Raw genomic sequence first — 22,053 nt, 5'->3', positions numbered from 1 at the left:
AGTATTTGTTTGTATTACCCAAATTCTATGTGGCCTGTTATTTCCACTAGTATATTCAGCACAAAGACCAGTATTAGAATGCACTTAAAAGAGTATTTCTTCTCAAGAAACAAAATATACAGGGTATTATATCCTCTATTTTCCTAGGAAATATACTTTCCAATTCTAAGGTAAAAACCAAGCGCAGAATTATGTCACTCATTCTAAAAAAAAAAAAAACAACAAACTTTAAGCTTATACATGTTCTATGGTCCCAGAAGGATATGAAATATGGCTACATGCCACCTCTTTCTCCCCCTAGATGTATTTAAGCTCATCAGCAGGTGAGAATCCATGGGATTTTATCTCCAATTAACCACCTAAAAGCCAGAAGTGGAGCTGTAGCTTGAGTAGTAGTGTGTTAGTTCTGAGCAAAAAATCTCAAAACTTAATAGTGGCTCAGGTCCCAACTTCAAGCCACAGGACATGCACCCATCCCCCCCCCCCCCCCCCCCGCCAAAAAAAAGGCTGGGCATGGTGTTTTATGCCTGCAAAACCAGGTACTTAGAAGGTTTAAGAACTGAGGTCCAAGGCTGGCCCTGGGCCAAAATTCAAGACCCTATCTACCAAATAACTAAAGCAACAAGCTACAGCATGGCTCAAGTGGTAGAATACCTGCCTAATAGGCTCCAAGTTCAAACCCCAATACTATAAAAAAGAAAAATATGCATAAGCATGAGCAGTCATGTAAGCCTACTGTATAGACAATGAAGAAGGGTTTCCCTTAACACTATCAGTCTGGCACCTGCCACGCAATTCTGAAGAAATGAAATTTCTCATGTTTCAACTACATTTAATTTTCACAAGTTCCTATGCACACAAAAACTAAATGTTGGCGCTCAGCGGAATTCCATCCTCTTTTCACCTTGTCTCCATTACTTTAACAGTCATCTTTTATGTTATATCATGTCTCTGGGCTTTTCTTAGAGCCAGTTTCAAGTGTTCAGCTGCTTCCTTGGCATTTCCACGATGGTCCTCCACAGGTACTAGAACAGATCCTCTCTGCACCCTCAGACAAACTAGTTTAATAAATACACCCAAATGCTTAAGCTGTTAAGTCTGGGGGCAAGCTTTCAGTCTTACTTGTTGAATCCATCAATTTTTCCTTATGTTTATTCCCAGCATGCTGTTAAATGCTTATTTCTCTGTCTCTCCACTGCCATACATTGCAGCTGAATCCCACCATGCTCACTTATCTGGAATACTCAACAACTTCCCATTCAGCTTCTTGGCCTCTAAGCATTCATTCTCTTCAATCCATTCTTCTCAATGGAGCCAATGATTAAAATGGACACTCCCCCAAAGAATCCAAGGAGGAAAATGACATTTAAATCATTCTTGTTAACCTCTCCAAGTAATTAGTTTCTATTAGGTGTGATCTCCTTTGACCTCATAGTCTTTGCTGCTGTAAAATGTTAAAAAAAAAAAAAGAATTAACTTTATTATGCAAATTTCCCCTTCGAAGGAATGCTGCATTCAATTCTTTTTTTTTTTTTTTGGTCCGGTCGTGGGGCTTGAACTCTGGGCCTGGGCGCTGTCCCTCAGCTCTTCAGCTCAAGGTTAGCACTCTACCCCTTGAGCCACAGCGCCACTTCCGGCTTTTTTTTTTTTTGCTTATGTGGTGTTGAGGAATCGAACCCAGGGCCTCTGGCATGCAAGGAAAGTGCTCTACCACTGAGCCACCTTCCCAGCCCTGGAATGCTGCATTCAATTCTGACCTTCGGTTATCCTAATATTTTAACATGACAGCTGAGTCAAAACAGACTTGTCTTACAGGTTTTACACACACACACACACACACACACACACACACACACACACACACACACACACACACACACACACACACACACACACACACACACACACACACACACACACCCCTTTCTTTCTAGTACATGATGGACTACTACTACTAGAAGGTTCAGAGTGGGAAAATTACTTCTGAAACTCAGTATCTCCATCACAAGGCAGTCTTCATTACAGAGCAGGAGTCATGGAAAAGCCTGTTTTATAAGTAGTAAGTATATACAACCACATTGAAAGAGCTGACTACATGTAATACTTTGTTGCATGTTTTTATGCACCTTACATCTACCTACCTCATGCATGCCATCTGTCCTTTCAGTTTATCAGATAATATAGCAATGAAGTCACTTCCCAGTTGTATTTCGTATGACAAGATAAAATGTCACTATGTAGCCCAGGCTGGCTCCAAATTCACTATATATAGCCCTGGGAGGTCTAGAACTCTCTGATCTCCTTGCATCAGCCTTCCTTCCAAGTGTTGGGATTATAGGCGTATGCCACTGCATCCAACTTCAATTCCAGAATTTTATGGAATAATTGATTTCATCTCCAGCTTCAGTTACACATAGCATCAAAAATGTATACTCACTAGTAGAACATTTATAAACCTTTTATACTAGATAAATATATACTTAGTGAAAATTTTTTATATAGTTAAAATAATCACGCCTATAATCCTAGCTACTCAGGAGGCTGAGATCTGAGGATCATGGTTCAAAGCCAGCCCGGGCAGGGAAAATCTGTGAGACTCTTATCCCCAATAAACCACTAGAAAACCAGAAGTGTCGCTGTGGCTTAATCGGTAGAGCGCTCTCCTTGAGCTGAAGAGCTGAGGAATAGCGCCCAAGCCCAGAGTTCAAGCCCCACAACCAACCAAAAAAAAAAAAAAAAAAAAAAAGTATATTAGCTGAAGGTGTTAGAACGTTTACACCTTTTGCCTATTCCAAACCATAATTCAGAATAGCTAAGTGTACAGCACACTACAAATTCTATTGAACACCTAGAAATTTAATCTTTAGTAGGAGAAAGTCCAAACTACTAAATACTTTGTATTATTACTTAGCAATCAAAAGACAATGTTGTGAATGTTAAAAATAAGTTTGAAGCTGGGCATCGGTGGCCCATGTCTGTAATCCTAGCTACTCAGAAGGCTGAGATCTGAGGATAATTGTAGTTCAAAGCCAGCCCAGGCAGGAAAGTTCATGAGACATTAATCTCCAATTGTAGCTCAAAGTGGTAGAGTGCTAGCCTTGAGCACAAAAGTTCAAAAACAACACCTAGGTCCTCAGTTCAAGCTCCAAGAACTCCATCTCCCCCCAAAAAAGTTCAGAGGTAGGCAAACAGTAAACAAAATTATATACCAATATACTTTCCTACTAAAGACTAATATTAAGTAAATAATTTGAACCATACATAAACAATTTCTTTAGTGGACATGAGATTTTTAAGTATTAAGTAGATTTATTGAATAACTTATTTAAAGAAAGCAGTACTAATGGCTGCTTCAACTGCCACTTGTACATCAAGTTTGTTAAGACCACTAGAATGTTGAATTCTCCATGAAAATAATACTAGTGATAGAAGGTAGATAACATGGAAAATCTGAAATTGTCACAGTAAAGCACCACAGGCACACATTACATTTTCCAAGATGGATATGTAAGTATGTGAAATGCTCAGGGTACCTTTTAAATACTGCTTGAGAACTGATGTTGGAACTGATAGAAAGAATATGGCTCCAATAATTTACACAAACATTGAATCTCCACTCTAGTCAAACCAAGTATCATTGTGCAAGTGAGAGAAAAAAGGTAGCTTTCTCAAGACTCTATATCTGTCAATCTGTCAGAAATCTGAAATAACATAGTCATATATTAAAGTAAGGGACTTTACTGACCTCTGCTAAGACAATACAAGACAAAACTGTCACAACATGCAAACCAAAGAAGTGACCGTTTCCTTATACATAATATTGGATCACATGGCATAGTTACTCTCCACTTGTGAGACTTTGTCCTACCAAACCTGAAAAGGTTCCCAATCTGAAATACTACAAACTATTATCTTGGTGAAGTCCTGAGCACAAATTAGTATTCATATTCAATCTATGTGTAGGAGAAGAATGTCAGTGTAATAATTAACAAGTGTGTACAAGAACAAAGTGCTAATGGGTAATGACAACCAACTCCAATTTAAAAATTAAAAGTTAAAAAAATCCCTTATTTATTTTTAAAGTTAAAAAATAAGCCCAGAAATGTTCCCTCAGAATTATTGTTACCACAGGCAATCTATTTAATAACAAACAACTGACATCTATTTGACAAACATTCTCATATTTTCTTAACAAATATTCAAGGTACTCCCTTAAATACCAATCAATGCCATACCTCTCACCTACTGAAATTTTCCAACTATATAATCAACCAAAGGTGGCCATGCTCGATCCAATTGGGCAAGTGAATGAAGGCTAACAAGCACAAGAATAAAGCAAAAGGCAAGTTTTGGCTAAGATATTTGGTATGCTATTTTATCCTCCATCACAGCTGTGCAAAGAAAATGTTCCCTCATGACAAGTCATTTCAGTTAAATTTGATAGATTTCAAATTTATATTTTTATATTGCTTTTAATCTTGCCATTTGCTTCCATCAAGTTTAATCATGCACAAGCAACCAAATATCTTGATTTGCCTGACACAGTTGATACATGATTGTCATCTCCAAACAACTACTTATAATGCCCTTCTCTTTCCATTCTAAATTGTCCCATATACTTATTGCTCATTCTTATTAATAAAAATTATAAATTCTGTAAGCTGAAAGTAGATCTTATACATGTAACTTCCAAATTAGCCAGATGAAAAACTTCCAAAAAGTAACAAGTTATCACACACACACAAAAAAAACTCACAGACTAACTGCGATACAGAAATTTATCCATTTTAAATGACTGGTTATAGGCAAATTAGAAATATGCAATTACCTTTGTTGGAGCTCATTCTAATTGTATCACCCACCTTTTAAAGTACAAATGAAGTCAAGGCATGTTTTCCTCCCAAGAGTTTCTAGCTTCTAGTGTTTTCATTAGTACCCAAATAATTTACCCATAGTAAATTATTTACTATTTACCTTTTCCGTATGAAATAAACATTTGGAACTTTAAAAGTGCTATGTTAAAAAAAAAAGATTTTTGATGCTACCATTATAATTTTCCTGCTACAGATGATCAAAGTTTAATGTTTTTTCAATCTAATATTCTCTAGCATTCTTTATTTACTGAACTTCATGAATAGATTAAATACAATATCTCTATAAGAAAATAAATTTTTGCATGTCAATTAGCCCAATTATAGTTTCAGGGAAAAAAATCACTTTACATGTAGTCATTCAACAATATTGTTTACCATATTCAAATTATTTAGTATTAGACATCTTGTTTTCACCAGGATGTCTGAGAGTCCTTTCTAGTTTCCTTGTGGTAGTAACGAGACATTAATGGGCTCTTTCTTACAAGGTGGTCTATGCAGAAGAGGCAAGTCTTATTCATGCTTTACTTCTGTATGTAAGACTGGGGTCATTTTGTACATCTGTGCAGATTTACATAAACAAAGGTAGGGGAACCAAACTGCTTTAAAACTATTTTCATTCTGAGAAATGATCACATATTCATTCTTAAGAAACAGCCATTAGTTACTATCATTAAAGTTCAAGTTCCATAAGTTACTATAAAAAAAACACACATACACATATGCTCTAGGTAGAGCTGAAATAAACAAATTCATTTTATAAACAAAAATTTAACTGAAAAGCCACAGTAGATGGAGAAAAGAAAGGATATTACTTGGTAAAATCCAGTGACATCTACAATAGTTTTACAGCACATTTAAGCATTCTAGGGTTTTATATCTTTACCTGCCTTCCATTTTTCAGTTTTCTTTATAAAATTGCCAATTATGAATGTAAATGTGACCTCAAACTCATCCTGAATTTGAATGCCAGAAAAGCAAAACAATCCAATTTTCTATCTTAATATTATAGTCTTATTTTTAAAGTTTTTAAAACACAATGCCCAACAAAATGGAAAAAAAGCAGCAATACGTAAATATACATAATAGTTACTCATTACACGGGAAGCATTTTTAGGATGATATCTAGAATTCACTTGCTCTGTAAGTTTCCTCGGTAAGTAAACTGACTTAAGACCAACACTACCAAAAATAACAGCACTACATAAAGGGGCACACATTTACAATTCTGCTAGTCTTGAAGGCAGTAAAGCAAAAGAAAATATATAAAATAGCACATGCACATCTCACATAACATCCACAGAACTACCAATGGCTTCTATGCAATGTGCCTCTTTCCCATAACTGTACTACCAACTACCAAGAGAGGAAAGATGAGATTAAAAGTAATGGTACTGAACTGAATTGTTTGAAGCCAGTGCCCCATATATGGGGAAAAGTGCATTTAGTTCAGCAGCAATACAGCACAGTGTGAAGATATTGTGCTTAGACACAGAGATTCCAAAACAGATAGATGTACAAGGCAAGTCAAGATATAAAACCATAGTACACTGTTAAATAACCTTGAAACGTACATATATTGCAGTTTTCAAAGAAAGACATTCATTTCATTGTACAAGGATAGGGAGAAATCCTTAAAGTTACCTATTGTAGTTTATGATATAATAAATACATATCTATATAGCATTGTATATACATATATAGAATGTGTGTTTATGTGTAACTTAGATATCTGCCAAATTTCTCTGTTGGTTTTTGTGGCTCTGCAATTTTCTGGAATGAAAAACTCTTCACTACAAGTTTCTGTTCCCCCAAAATTAAGAAAACATATTTATACTCAGAAAATCTTAATACCTGCCCCACCTAGACTTACCTCCAATACTTCGCTTCCATTAATCAGAGAAGCAAAATTAATGGAATTCTACATTTTTTGACTGTGTATTTTTACTTTGCTAGCTGTTTCAAAAAACAATTGTCTTTTATATTCAAACCAGCTAATGCAAATTCTTTAACAGAGGATATAATCTATATCTGACTGATTAAAACAGAGCAAATCAAAACAAAACTAAATCCAGTGATTTACTCTGACTGTAAACATACATAAAATTTAAATCTCAAATTTCAAAATAAGTTAAAGAAAAATTCTGTCTTTGGGGCCTATAATACTATAAAGATCTGATCTCTGGTATGGGGACAATGTATATGAAAAGTTGCAACAAAGTCCTTGGCCCATATTTTTCTTAAGAGGAAAGTATACCGAACTATACTAGTTCTGTTCCTTAAATTTAGTGACTTCATAATTGGTTGGCAAACTTTTTAAGAAAACTGGCATACCAGGTAACACAACAGAAAAACATCCATCAAATTTAGCAAAGAAAACTTATGTAAGCCTTTTTTTTTGTACAGAATTAAAAAAAAAATCTAAATGGCTATGATTCCTCTATTTGCAGAAACACATAATGCGGTCTTTATAAATCTGCCATATATATCAATATCTACATAAATAGATACAGATAGATATGAAACAATGATGGCAGTCTATTTTTGAACAGTGTGTAGGAACAGCAGGTTTGAATCAGACCATGGCACGATATGGACCCTGCATCTTTAAAAACTGAATGATGAAAGACGGCCCTCCAGCAACAATCTGAGGTGGAAGGTGACTGAGTGGACAGTTCTCAATACTCATGATTGAAAGCTTGCTGCAGAGAGCCAGCTCAAATGGAAGGCTATGCAGGTTGGGGTTATCATTCAAATACAGTTCTTCTAAATTCTCCAGTGTACCTGTTTTAAAAAAAAAAAGTCAGTTTTTAAAAATTCAACTGGGCATTAAGTACACATATTTCATCTTATTCATTTCTCTTCATCTTAAGTATCTCACAACTAGATCTCAGGGCTTTTTGTTGGCTTTTTTAAAACCTCAATGTTCAGACCATACTTCACTAAATGGTTGTTTTAAAGTCTGGCATTTTCTGAAAGGAGCCCTCTCTAGAAATTCCATTTGAGATGGCAAGGCATTCAAAATGTATTCTAAAATTCTAGAAATGAGTTTATTATACACTAGTGCCTACAATCATTTTTCTATTATATATAGTATGATAATTTCACCTAATTAATTTCTCATGTCAATAGTTTTTGTTAATTGGCTCAAATCTTTGAGAGTTAGCATACATTTGGTAGTAAGCCAACAATCAACTCAGGTAGTCTTTTGAAATTTTTCTTAAACAGATGCAAGTAATAAATTTATTTACCTATAAGATTATAATAACTATTTAGAACAAATCTACATAAGTAACTATTATAGGTAAGAAAAGAGAGGCTTTCAGAGTTTAATGAGTAATATCCAAAATGGTGAAGCTAATAAGTAGCAGTTAGATTTTAATTATTTACCATCTCCCAAACCATTCTTCACCACTAATCTATAATGGTTCTGAGACAGATCACTAAAGGCAACAGAAAATAATACAGAATTATTCATTTAAGGACTCCTACGTATTCAATGAAACTTGCATAGATTTAAAATTTAAGCCAGCCATGTTGATTATATAAAATGATAAAGGAAACTCTTGGAAAAATCCTAAAGTACACCCAGAAGTTGATATAAGTCTCATAAAGAAATGTTATTTCTGAAGCTAGTCATGGTGATATATGCTACAATACCAATACTCAGGTGACTAAGACAGGAAGATCACATTTGAGCCCAAGAGTTAATAGTCATCAGCAGTCACACAGAGAGGAGCTATCTATCCCAAAAAACCCAAAACAAACAAGTAAAAGAAACAAAAAAAGCAACAACCACAAAATATACTGGTTAATTAAAAACAAATCAAGAACAAAAAATATGTTCTTTCAGCATATATTACCAATTCAAGTCTATGTAATTTTTAAATTTGGAAGGGAAAATAATTCTTACAACTTGAGATTATATAAAAACTATTGGAAATATAACTGTAATAAAGGATTCTCAAATATAGTATCAACCCTAGCATTCCATGAGGATACATAACCAGAATCAACCAACCAATACCGGCCACTAGTACTCAATTATAAAATAAAAACTGAAACAGGATATAGGTTCAGTTTACAAAAATAGACTTGTTAAACATATCTGAAATATTGTTTGAAAGTACAAGAGCAAATTATTAGTACAGTCAAGTATCCCTAGGGTTCATACCTATTTCCTCAGGAAGATGGGTGAGTAGGTTCTCTCCAAGGCCTAGATGTGTGAGATTGGTAAGGTGACCAATGCCTCTGGGAAGAGTGGTCAACTGGTTGTTTGTCAAGACTAATTTCTAAAAAGTTAACAAAAGAAAAGACAGTTACAGATACATTTCCTATATGTGATGAAAACTTAAATATATCTAAAGAATAAAATACATTAATAGGAAAATTAAATTAGATAGGACTCACTAAATATTCTTTTAAATCATTTGCTAGTAGGATGAAAGTAAATAAATCACACAAACATAAAATTTACCTTCATAAAAAAAAATCTATGATTCAAGAATTAGATCCAAATTTTAAAAACTTTATGTACAATTTGGAATGAAATCCAAAAATCTTAATCATACAATTATAGAGCCATGAGGATACTATTTTACCTGTAAATCCTTAAGATAAGCAATTTCATTTGGCAAGGACTCCAGTTTGTTCTCCTCTAGATCCAATTCTCTTAACTTTCTAAGATTTCCAAGACCATGGGGAAGCTTCTTTAGAAGATTATTGGATAATATTAGAACCTAAAGAGAAGTTATTGGCAGTATTTACAACTCGCGAAATTATATTATATATTACTATATGTCACTTAAAATGTATTGAGCAAGCTGATTCTCATAAACAATGAATGTTAAGAGTAATACTCAATTATAAAATACATGAAAGATTTAATTTACTGTTCTAAAATGTTTTTTTAATACTTTATTATTGGAAAGATACTATTTGATTTTGTCAAAACTAAAGCTAAGGAAGTAATTTTAATTAAATTACAAAAAAATTAAAAAATACTATTTTCACTAAGATTCACAGTCAATGTGCTCTGCCATAGAATAACTACAACTGTCCAATGGAATCTGATTATTTATTTTAAAAACCCTTATAAATAAATCATCACTTAAGGGAGATAACAATTGACTTATAAGTGACTATATAATGTTACATTTGTTATACAACATTGTTATGTAATGTTACATAATACATTTGACTAATTTGTTATTTGTTGTATTTATTACCTTTCAAGGTATCCTAAAAGAGTCTAAAAGCAATAAAAACAAAAAGAAGATAGTCCTTATTCTCATAATCCTGGGAGTTAGGATAGTGAAAGGAGCAATATTTTCCCCCAAAGTTATATAACTCATAATAAGATAAACATCTGCAATAAGACCAACAAAATACTAACAGCTACCAATTGTCATCATGTGCAGTACTGCATTTAATCTCAGTTGCAACTCTACAAAGTACCATTGTCCTTACTTTACAGCTTAGCAAACTGAGATCAACTTTAAGATTACTCCCAAATCTGTTCAACCACAAAGTCAATGCTTTTAACTATTTCAGTACACTATTTCACTTATTAAATAACAGGATTTTTACAAACATGAGATGAAAAAAAAGAATACCAGAATATATACTATTTTAGTAAGCTTTTGCATCAAAATGATGAAAGGTCTAGGTACTCAAGAGGGAGAGGCAATCATTCTTGACTGAAGAAGTTACAATAAGATGGACCTTTCTTTACGAAAAAGCTTCTTAAAAGAAAAAAAAGTCACCCAGGCCCAGAGTTCAGGCCCCACAACTGACAAAACAAACAGATGAAACAAAAAAGTTGAGAAAAGAGCATTATAAATAACGTGAATCATAGGAATAAGCATACAGAGCTAGAATTGTGAATACCACATTTTCAAAAGGTTATCAGGCAGGTGATTAGGATGGAAATTAGGCCTAAGTCACAGAATTTTTCTAAGGTATTAAATTCTAATCCGAGGAATCTGTAATTATTTTTGGTAAACAGTGTTGTTTTTCTTGAGAAAAATTAAAGTAAAAATGTGTTATAAAGATGCTAAATGCTAAAGATTCTCTGTAGCACTTAACCTTTTGATGGGTAAGAATTAATTCAGAAGTGTGGAAATTTTAAACCTAAGACTAAGTAAATAACTCATCATCTTAATAGGGCTGTATGTCCAAGGGAGTTCAAATTATAACTTTTCATTTTGATCTTCACCCATATAGAAACTGCTAGACTAACCTGAAATTGGAATGTCCGAGAGTTCTAAATGCTCATATATTTTATGATGAACATTAGTAGAGAAAGTAATGCTCAAAAGATTTCACCCACCTCAAGAGAAACAAGACCAGATACATCCTCAGGGATCTTTGTGAGCTGATTAGTTGCTAAATTCAATTCTACCATACTAGTCCAAGTTCCAAAATCCAAAGGAAGTGATGTCAACTGATTGTCCTGGCAAAGACAAAAAGAAGCACCCCAGATAGAATTTACTACTTTTGAGTGACAAAAGGGGTCACATCAATTAAGATGCACTGTACAAATGATTTGTTGAATGGTAATTCTTTTGTACAACTATTTAAAATAGATAATAAAAACATAATTTTAAAAAACTATTTAAAATAGATAATAAAAACATAAGAAAAACAATTTTAAAAATCACTGCTTTCTATATGAGGAAAAAATGTTGGGTTTCATTTTAAGTTCTTCAAGAGAAAGTTTTGTTTAACATCATGTTTGATTTGATTTTACTGAAAACAGTAAGCCTTTCCAAGTAACCTACTATAATAAAATTGGATCCAAAAATGTGTAATCAAATACAAAAATTAATAAACATCTGGTCTAACGTGTCCTAAACCTATTACAAAAATGAACATTCAGAGCCAATATTATTACTACTGCATTAGTAATTCGAACTGCATATATTTATCATATAACCAGATTTACAAACGGTATGCTTAGAGATTAATATGGAATTTACACTAGTTCACTTATACATATCAAATTATCATGAAAGACACATTATATTTATGATCAAGTATAGTTAGAAAAAAAAGAAATTGCATATTTAGATTGGAAAGGATCACAGGTGAATGAATGGATTACCACAGGCAAAAAGATGTAGTATGATATGACAGAAAGAACACTACCTGGAATAAAGAAACCTATGTTTCCTGGATTCCTCAGCAATGAATCAGTTATGTGGTCAATTCCAGGCCTAAAGTTTGTTCATTACAAATTAAACCACTGGACTAGATAATCTTTCATTCTTCTTTTCAAAACAAATTATTACAAATGTGAAACCCATTCACAGTATAACACATAGACAAGCAAAAAGAAACTGCACATCACCCATAAGTAATTCTGATCTCCAAAGAGAAACATTGTGCTTTGGAAAAACACTGGCTGTGTGTGTATGTATGTGTGTGTGTGTGTACACACAATATATAAGTACTTAATACATAATTAAACATTAAAAATAGCTTTTGAAAACTGTGTGTGTGATGAGATTTTTACATGCTTTCATTTTTACCTAATGAACTGAGAATAATACAACTGATAACTTTTTTTTTTTGGTGCTGGTCTCGGGGCTTAGGTACTGTTGCTGGACTTCTGTGCTTAATTAAGGCTAGTGCTCTATCACTTGAGCCACAGTTCCACTTCCTTCTTTTTCTTTTTCTGGAGATAAGAGTTTCACAGACTTTCCTGCCCAGGCTAGCTTTGAACTGCAATCCTCAAGTCTCAGCATCCTAAACTGCTAGAATTAAAGGAGTCAGCTAGCAGCAGGGCCTGGTTATTGAATGTTTTCCCCAGAGAATAGATTTCTTGGCTCAATAGTATTCTACTAAAGTATTACTTAGAAAAATCCTTATTTGCATTAATTAGTAGGTACCTATGATACAGGAAGTTCTGCAATAAATATCCCTGCAACTGTACATCTATGACACTATTTCCTGAGAACAAAATCCTAACAAATATCCTAAGATGATTGTTGTATCTGATAAAAATTGCTCAGAAGTATTTAAGACTTCATCAACAAGGTATGACTTTTTGTTTTCTACACCAAAAAAGAAAATATAAATATTAGATTTGTGGTAAGTCCTCCCTTGTCCCCAAACAGATGCTTACCTTCATATTCAGTTTACTTAATACTTTTGCTCTGGAGAAAATTCCAAATGGGATTTTATTGATTCGATTGTGTTCCATGTTGAGGGAATAGATGGTAGAAAATTGAGATGGACCTCCCACTGGATATAACTGGAAACAATTTCTAGCCAAGGTCAAACTATTCAGTTTCACAAGACTTGATAAAAGACTCTGCAAAAAATAAAGACAGAAACAACAAAATAACCATAGTTCAGAACTGAAACTAGCCATTTCGAATAGAGCAGCAGTTCCAAGCACAAATACCTCAGTCGCAGACTGAGTGGGTTGGTTCTGATACCTTGTCCAGAGGATAGTTATTTCCTGGCAATATCCTGGCCTTGTTGAAACTGGAGTCAATGAAGTCAGATTATCAGATTTCATAGAAAAAAAAAGAGGAAATTCTCCTGACTTCACTATTCTTTGGCTTCAGTGGACATAAAGAAAACATGTCTCTAGGTGAGAAATATCCCATATGTGCCTAGTTTTGGGTTATTTTTTGGTTGGTTGTGGGGCTTGAACCCAAGGCCTGGGCAGTGCCACTGAGTTTTTTTGCTAAAGGCTAGCTCTCTACCACTTTGAACCACAGCTTTACTTCTGGTTTTCTGGTGGCTAATTGGAGGTAAGAGTCTCAGGGACTTTTCTGCCTAGGTTGGCTTTGAACCATGATCCTCAGATCTCAGCCTCCTGAGTTGTTATTTCCTAAGAATGAGCCACCAGTGCTCAGCCTAGGTAGCTGGAGACTGCTACTGAACATGTTAAGTGTCTAGTCTGGCTCTGATAATGACTATAGGACCACTCCTATATAGGTCTTAGTTACATATTTATCTCTAAATTAGTACTAAGATGAACATAATTCCTGGCACTGAGTGGTTACTCAATAATGTATGATTCCTTTAGGAATCATTACCTTCATGATGTGTTCTATAAAGTAAAATGTGAGAGATACAAGTATGGACTAAGTACTGACTAAACATATAACCCTACCTACTTCTATTTAAGCTTTGTACTATGTGACTAAAGTGCTAAGCACAAGATAGAAGACAATTAGAAAATAATCATCATCAATAATTACATCAAATAGGCTCTTGTTTTTCAAAGCCTAGTTCAAGAAGAATGAATATCCCCTGGGAGCAGCGTAGAAATGCAGGCTCTGGGCCCACTCCCACAGGATCATAAAACTCACTGTAGCAAGACTCCCCAATGATTTTATGCTCATTAACATTTGAGGAACTCTGAGACAGCCTACTATAGTAGTTTTGGATCTAAGCTCTATCTTTTAATAGCATGTAACTTGAACAAGTTACTTTTCTAACCTTGGTTTATTCATTTAAAAAAAATTGGTGCTTTCTTTTCTTTTTTTAAAGAGGACATCACTGCAAATGGTGGGATTTATTTACTTATTAATTTTATCACGTTTAAGCAGTTGTACAAAAGGGTTTCAACTTGTCAATTTGTATAAAGCATCTTAATCGGGCATCCTTCCATCATTCTCTCCCCCATCTATCCAACCCATCCATCTCCTGAAATTACTTTCTAGGTTGTAGTGAAGACAAAAAAAAAAAAAAATACAAATTTTTTTTTATAAAACCTAGTGTATAAAAAGTGCTTAGCCAGGCACCAGAGGCTAACGCCTGTAATCCTAGCTACTCAGGGGTCTGAGATCTGAGGATCGCAGTTCAAAGTCAACTCCGGGCAAGAAAGTCCCTGAGACTCTTATCTCCAATTAACCACTAGAAAGCCAAAAGTGGTACTGTGGCTCAAGTGGTAGAGCGTTCACCTTGAGCAAAGAGCTCAGGGCCTGACCCAGGCCCAGAGTTCAAGCCCCACAACTGACAAAAAAAAAAGGGGGGGGGGACTTAAAAGTTAAATCCCTCTGTACTTAAATTCAAAGAAAGAATAATGAAGTAACTGAAAACAGGTTAAGATGAGAACTAGAAGAATTAAAAAAAAATACTTTATATAGTAGAAGAAAAGATTCTAGATTGAAGCAAAAGCACAAGCAAAAAGAAATGAGCACATTGTGAGACATGCAGGGGTTGAAACTTTGCTGCCCATTAAGACATTGTGTGAGATGCCAATTAGTATAACTGGCAAGTCCACTGAAGGAATAAGTAACCATGCAATTGAAAGCATAGCTGCATAGTAAACGCCCATTTGTTCTTTATACTGATCATTTAGGTGCTACCCTTTACATCTGTCTGTTGCTGCACAGAAAGTAAGTAAGAGTACAGACAAAAATGGTCTTGGGAAAACCTTTCTGGGCATTCAAGTCAGGAAAATGCCTTCAATTTGTTTGAAAATAAAGAAGAGTGTGTATATGTCTACATTAAAACTAGGCCATTTTCAGACAGTTTTCAAGTGGAAAAACATCATTTTATCAACTCTGATTTCAATAGTATAATGAGTCTCCATTGAATATAATGAGTCTCCATTTTTCTTACCTAACCCAGCTGGAATGTTTCATAAGTGCTGTATAATGCATTTGATTTTCTTACTGTGCTTATTATAAATGCAGATAATTACATTTTTTCTTAAGAATATTACTTCCACAATACATGACAACTTTTAAATAAGAGTTAATGCTTCCCCTTGTTTGGACAATACCAGTTAAAGGTTTTCTCCATAGGATCTCTATTTGAAAATGGGTTGGTGGGTGCTGGTGGATCACACCTAAATTCTAGTAATCAAGAAACTAAGATCCATTATATTCACTAGACACTAAGTTGGAAATGAACTTTAGAACTTGGGTAGGAAAGGAATGGGGAGTAGTAAGTAGGAGAAAATGAGGGAGGGGGCTAATAGTGTTTAAAAGAAATGTTCATTATCTTTTCTAATTGTAACCCCTCTGTTCATCACCTTTACAATAAAAATAATTTTAAAAAATTAAAATTAAAAAGAAAAACAATTAAAAAATTTTTTTAAAGCAACAGATCCACAAGACTGAAGTTTGAAGCCAACAAAGGCTCCCTTCCTGCCCTTTTCCTTCCCTCCTCTTTCTCCCTCCCTGGCCCCCACTTTCTTTTAAGTAACGAAGATTGTACCCAGGGCCTCACTCATCCTAGATAAAAACCCTGCTACTTCGGCCACACTTCCAGCCCTTTTGGATTTTGGGAACACGGTATCCCTAACTTTGCCTGTGAAAAGCCTCAAACTTTGATCCTCCTGAGTAGAAGAAATTATATATGCATGCCAGGTGCCAGTGGCTCATGCCTGTAATCCTAGCTACTCAGGAGGCTGAGATCAGAGGACTGCAGTTCAAAGCCAGCCAGGGAAGGAACATCCAGGAAACTCTCATCTCCAATTAACCACCAGAAAACCAGAAGTGGTGCTATGGCTCAAGTGGTAGAGCACTAGCCTTGAGCTGAAGAGTTCAGGGATAGCACCCAGACCCCACAACTGACCAAAAAAAAAAAAAAAAAAAAGGAAGAAAGAAAGAAAAAATAGAGTATCTGAGATTATAGGTATGTAGCACCTCCTCCAGCTTTTAAGACATTTTTAATTATCAGGAAAAAAATGATTCTATGAAACTCATTCAATCCATAAATTCACAGTTCCATTGGTTCATTTGTTAAAATACTAAGATACGTGCTTAAATTTATAAAAATATGTTGCATATACTAAAAAAGCAGCACGTGTCGTGTGTGTGTGTGTGTGTGTGTGTGTGTGTGTGTGTGTGAGAGAGAGAGAGAGAGAGAGAGAGAGAGACAGAGACAGAGACAGAGACAGAGAGAGAGAGACAGAGAGAGAGAGAGTGTGTGTGTGTCCCCTAGGGCTTGAACTCAGGGCCTGAGATCTTTCCTTGGACTTCTTTCATTCAAGGCTAGTACTTACTCTACCATTTGAGCCACAGCTCCACTTCCAGCCTTTTCTGAGTGGTTCACTGAAGAGTCTCACAGACTTTCCTGCCTGGGATGGCTTCAAATCTTGAACCTCAGATCTCAACCTCTTGAATAACTAGGATTACAGATGTGAACCTCAGATCTCAGCCTCCTGAGCAGCTAGGATTACAGACATGAGCTACCCATGTCCAGCTGCAGTACAGTACACTATTTTAATGAAGGGAAGGTAAGAATGAAACTGCACTCAATTATTAAGACAATTAAAAAGAACACTGTGTCTTACCCAACTAAGCCATAAGCAAAATAAAATGTTTCCTAACAGCATCAACACAAGTTTATACTACTTAATAAAAAAAAATAAAAATAAAAATTTTGGTAATTGCTGTATGTGAAATACTAAGTTTTAATATTACTGCATCAGTAAATCAATAATTTGGATTGATGGGAGTTACAGCTAATATTAGACTTGATTAAAAAACAAGTGTATGCTAGAAAGATTATACTTTCTAGAATACTTTATGATAATTGAGCTGGGAATGGCAGTTTAGCTTTAAATAATAGCTACATAGCGTTTTCTTAGTAGCATCTAGTGCTAGCTCCCAAAATGATGTAAGATTTACAGAGTGCAACAGGGAGATATTGCTTTCTTTATTCCACTTCTTACCTCTGGTAAAGTAGAAATGTTATTGTTCTCTAAATTTAATTCTTCAAGTGCACTGCATTTTGCTAGTGATCTGGGTATTGCTGAAAGTCTATTATATCTCAGACCAAGTCGATTTAAACTGGACAGGTTTCCTGTAAATAAAAAAATAAAAAATAAAAGGAATTTATTTTTTAGAAAACCTAATGAGCCTCTTACTGTGACTGGATATCCACTATATTCAGAATTCTTTTGAGGTATTAGTTCAGCAAGATCCTTAACTTCTATTAAAAATTTATATTAAAGAAACAAAATAAGTTAGAATTTTTAAATGACCCATTAGCAAGTATCAGTATCATTAACAAATCAATCTTTAGATCCAATTTAGAACAAGTAGCTACACAGATTGAACATTTCTAACCTGAAAATCTTGAAAACTCCCAAATCAGATGTTTTAAGCATCATACAATGATATCATACAATGATATCTAAGTATAGCCAGCTTGAACACAGTAGCCACTAATAAAGGCTTTTTATTTTCTACACATTTTATATTTTGCTGTCAAGATTATATGATAAAGTATACATAACATACCTGGATAAGTATCTTATCTCCTATCATAAATATTTGAATTAAATTCCTCAAGTGATATACATATAAGAAAATAAGTCCACTTTGATATAAAAGGTAACAGTAGAAGAATTTAGGTCAATGTGTTTCTTTGCTATGTCACTGCTATGACATTTTAGGGTTGGTCAAGTTAAAAGGCCTAATATTACTTTTACTTCTAAATTACCCAGGTTTTCCTAAATGTTAGCAATTACAGAAATGGACATCTGTGTGCCAGCCAAGAATTTCTGCAGAGAAAATTATGAGGACTTTCTATTTTCATTAACCTTATGAACCAATTCTTTTCTTTTTGTTTTGGTTTTTCAAAAAGCTGTTATGTGATCAACTTAATTTCTTGGATACATTACTGTTTGTTAAGAAAGTAGACAGTAGTCTATAGCATAAATCATAAGAAGACAAGCATTATGCCTTAAATTCTTAGTTATCATTTACCTATTTCTTCTCTTCTAGCTGAACAAACCAGTGACTGGAGTTACTAAAATACATGACTAATTAAAGCTAATTATATTCCTTTATGTTTTAAATCACTGACAATAAAAAATCCTTTCATGAGTCTATTCTCACCTATTATAATGTAGGAAAAACTTAGCAGCCATCTTTACTATTCCAACTAGAAATATTTCTCAGGTGCTTAAACTCATTACATCATGTTCCTAGAAGAGTGTTGGGAAACTGAGCCACCAAGAATTTGCTACTTCTAGTCTGGGCACCAATGGCTACTCAGGTGGCTGAGATCTGAGGATTGTGGTTCAAAGCCAGCCCAGAAGGAAAAGTATGGTTATCTCCAATTAACCACCAGAAAACCGGAAGTGGCACTGTGGTTCAAAGTGGTAGAGCAATAACCTTGAGCTGAAGAGCTCAGCGACAGTGCCAAGGCCCTGAGTTCAAGCTCACAATGGACGGACAAGACAAAAATCATAAAGAATTTTGCTGATTCTAATTAACAAAGATTCCAACAGGCATAAAACAGAATATAAAAACAAATAAAACTACCACTTGGCAAAGCTAGGTTAATTTTGTGTTAAAGTATTTTCTTAACAACTCACTAAAGATGCTTCACAAGTATCTTTCTGATATTGGTTAGATGTAAAAAGAGGATGGATGAGGTGACTTTCCAAATCACCAGAGGATTCAGAGATTAGAAATGAAGGTAATATTTTCTATTGTTATGACACTGAATATGATATAAATGTTACTTAAAAAGTGGGTTGGCAGGCCGGGTGCTGATGGCTCATGCCTGTAATCCTAGCTACTCAGGAGGCTGAGACCTGAGGATCACGGTTCAAAGCCAGCCCGGGCAGGAAAGTCCGTGAGACTCTGATCTCCAATAAACCACCAGAAAACTGGAAGTGGTGCTGTGGCTCAAGTGGTAGAACGCTAGTCTTGAGCTGAAGGGCTGAGGGACAGTGCCCAGGCCCAAAGTTCAAGTCCCACCACCAAAAACAAAAAAACAAAAAAACAATAATACTTAGTTCAATGTACTTAGCTCATTGTACTTGCTTTCATCCATGAAGGAGAGCTAATGCCACATATCTAACATGATTGTTCTAAAGCATACACAGAGTATAGTTAAGATACTTTGGCACCATGACTGACACATAATACTCAATATAAAGTTTTTATTCTGGGGTATACCTATATTTCTGTATCTAATAAAATTATATTACAGCAAGGTACTTTTGGCTCATGCCTATAATCCTAGCTATTCAGGAAGCAGCGATCTTTAGATTGTGGGTCCATCCTTAGTCAGTAAAGTCTGTGAGACTTTTATCTCCAATTATCTTCCACCAAAAAGCCAGAAGTGGCTCAAGTGGTAGAGAGCTAGCCTTGAACAGAAAAAGCTTAAGAACACCCAGGCCCTGAGTTTATGGCCTTCAGAGCACACACACACGCACGCACACGCACACGCACATACACACGCACACACACATAGTTTTATATACATGTATACATACATATATATGTATATATCACAAATAATTTTAATATGCCAAAAACTTAACATCGTGTTAACTAAAAATAAAAGGGATAACAATGCTGTGCAACTTTGAGGGGTTTACTTTGTTTTGTGCTGGTACTAGGACTGAACTCAAGGACCTTATATTCTTGCTTAGGTTTTTCATTCAAGGCTGGCACTCTACCTCTAGAGACAAACCTCCACTTCTGGCATGGTCTCATGGATTGCATGCTCAGACTAGTTTAAACCATGATCCTCAGATCTCAGTCTCCTGAGTAGCTAGAATTTCAGGCAGGAGCCACTGGTACCTAGCAAAATTGTACATTTTGTTAATGACCTCAACCCTCAACAATCTAAAAAAGTATACAGATAAAGGAAGAAAAGGCACCAAAACTATCATAGTTTGCAATGGCAAAATTGTGAAAGATAATTTTTTCTTTCAATTTGTGTATAGTTTCCAGTGTTTTGTAAGTTAAAAAAATTGATGAACAATTTTGTAATTCTAAAGGTTTGCTGGTTTGTTTTTGTTTTTTTTTTGATATTTTAAAAGAAGCCAATGCAACATCTTTAGCCATTCATCTTTTCTTTGGGGATAAAAACTACATTATGAAGATATTTTACACTTGTGTGACTTATTTGCATTATATACTTACACATATTTAACAGCATTTTTGACAAGTCTACTCTGATGCATATACATAAATCCACATGTATACACATAAATATACTCATGATATTAAATGCCATTTGAAATATTAGAAATATTCTGAAAATGTATATGTAAAATATCTAATACTGAAAACTCAGAAATGCTCCCAAAGGAAAAAGTCGTATTGACAAGGCAAATCTCACAATATCAAAACATGAAAAAATTATTTCTCAAAGTTAAGACAATTCTCTAAACAGCCTAGTATAATAGTTCAACTATTCAGAAGTGGCCAGATGCCAGTGGCTATAATCCTACCTACTCAAGAAGAAGCTGAGATGGAAGACTACAGTTAGAAATCAGCCCAGGCCAATTCTGTCTCCAAAATAACCAGTAAAATGCAAGGCTAGAGATAAGATAGAAAGCTAAACTCTAATAAGAGTGGGGGAAGTGAAATCTGCTTTATGGTATTTTAATATGCAAGGATATGATTCACAAATGGCTGATCTTTATAGTTCATACATAAAATGCCTTCTCCCATAAGGACTATTTGATTCCAGACTTCAATCCTAGGACAGACCAAGATTAAACATCTGTGAAGCAGTCTGTCAATATAACAAAATAAGCTTCATTGCAGTGCAACTCTACAGTACTGCCCGACTCATAACTGCGTTTAGTTCCGTGCATGTTTTTGTAAGTCTATGGAGTATCGTTATATCTTATGGATAAATTTGCTTAGAATAGAATGATGTAACATTAATGAGAAAGCATCTCATATTAAATTGCTCTATTTCACTTAATTCTACCTTCTAAGTCAATCTGTTTTTCAGATGGAAAGGTAATCACCTAACAATGCAAAGATCAAGAGGGAGGGATGCCCATAAACAGCACTTGTATATTCAACAGAGTAAAAGAACTCTGGAATTCTAAAATTCTCTAAGTGCGGGAGAATGTAGTTCAGTTATACTTATGCTTAGGTTTAATCCCCAGAATTGCAAGGAAACAAAATTCTCAGGTATGTTTTTAATGCCTAAATTGCTTAACTCATCTCTCCCTGACACAACCCTATTCACCTCTTTATAAATGAGTATACAATGAGTATACTTGTAACACTGTGCCAATACTTCTACCATCAAAAAGGTCTCAACAATTATGTTATTCATTTCAGTATCCCTTTTTAGACCCTAGTGTATTTAATGTCAGAAGGTATATACGGCTGAGACAGAATGAGCGAGAATGATGGATGGGGTGATACTGATCAAGATGCATTGCACTAATAAATTTGCATATGGAATTGAAACCTCATTGTACAACCAATGATAA

At 34.7% G+C, this 22,053-nt stretch overlaps 1 protein-coding gene across 2 annotated transcripts in view; it reads right to left on the bottom strand.

Annotated features, from left to right (window-relative positions):
- Window positions 1-4,047: 4,047 nt before the first annotated feature.
- The window catches only part of Shoc2 (SHOC2 leucine rich repeat scaffold protein), a 67,868-nt gene continuing 49,862 nt past the window's right edge, over window positions 4,048-22,053 (bottom strand). For both annotated transcript variants that reach the window (XM_069987972.1, XM_069987971.1), the window contains exons 4-9: window positions 17,521-17,651; window positions 13,000-13,188; window positions 11,203-11,325; window positions 9,473-9,610; window positions 9,046-9,163; window positions 4,048-7,655 (exon numbers count right to left, since the gene is read on the bottom strand). In XM_069987972.1, the coding sequence (XP_069844073.1) occupies window positions 7,447-7,655; window positions 9,046-9,163; window positions 9,473-9,610; window positions 11,203-11,325; window positions 13,000-13,188; window positions 17,521-17,651 (908 nt within the window). In that variant the 3' untranslated portion in view covers window positions 4,048-7,446. The remainder of the gene's footprint in view (window positions 7,656-9,045; window positions 9,164-9,472; window positions 9,611-11,202; window positions 11,326-12,999; window positions 13,189-17,520; window positions 17,652-22,053) is intronic.

Source organism: Dipodomys merriami, unplaced genomic scaffold (genome assembly GCF_024711535.1).
Source record: "Dipodomys merriami isolate MVZ:Mamm:240054 unplaced genomic scaffold, mDipMer1.0.p SCAF_35, whole genome shotgun sequence".
Lineage (NCBI taxonomy): Eukaryota > Metazoa > Chordata > Mammalia > Rodentia > Heteromyidae > Dipodomys > Dipodomys merriami.
Note: the sequence above shows the minus strand (reverse complement) of the source record. Positions and strands in the feature narration are given on the sequence as shown.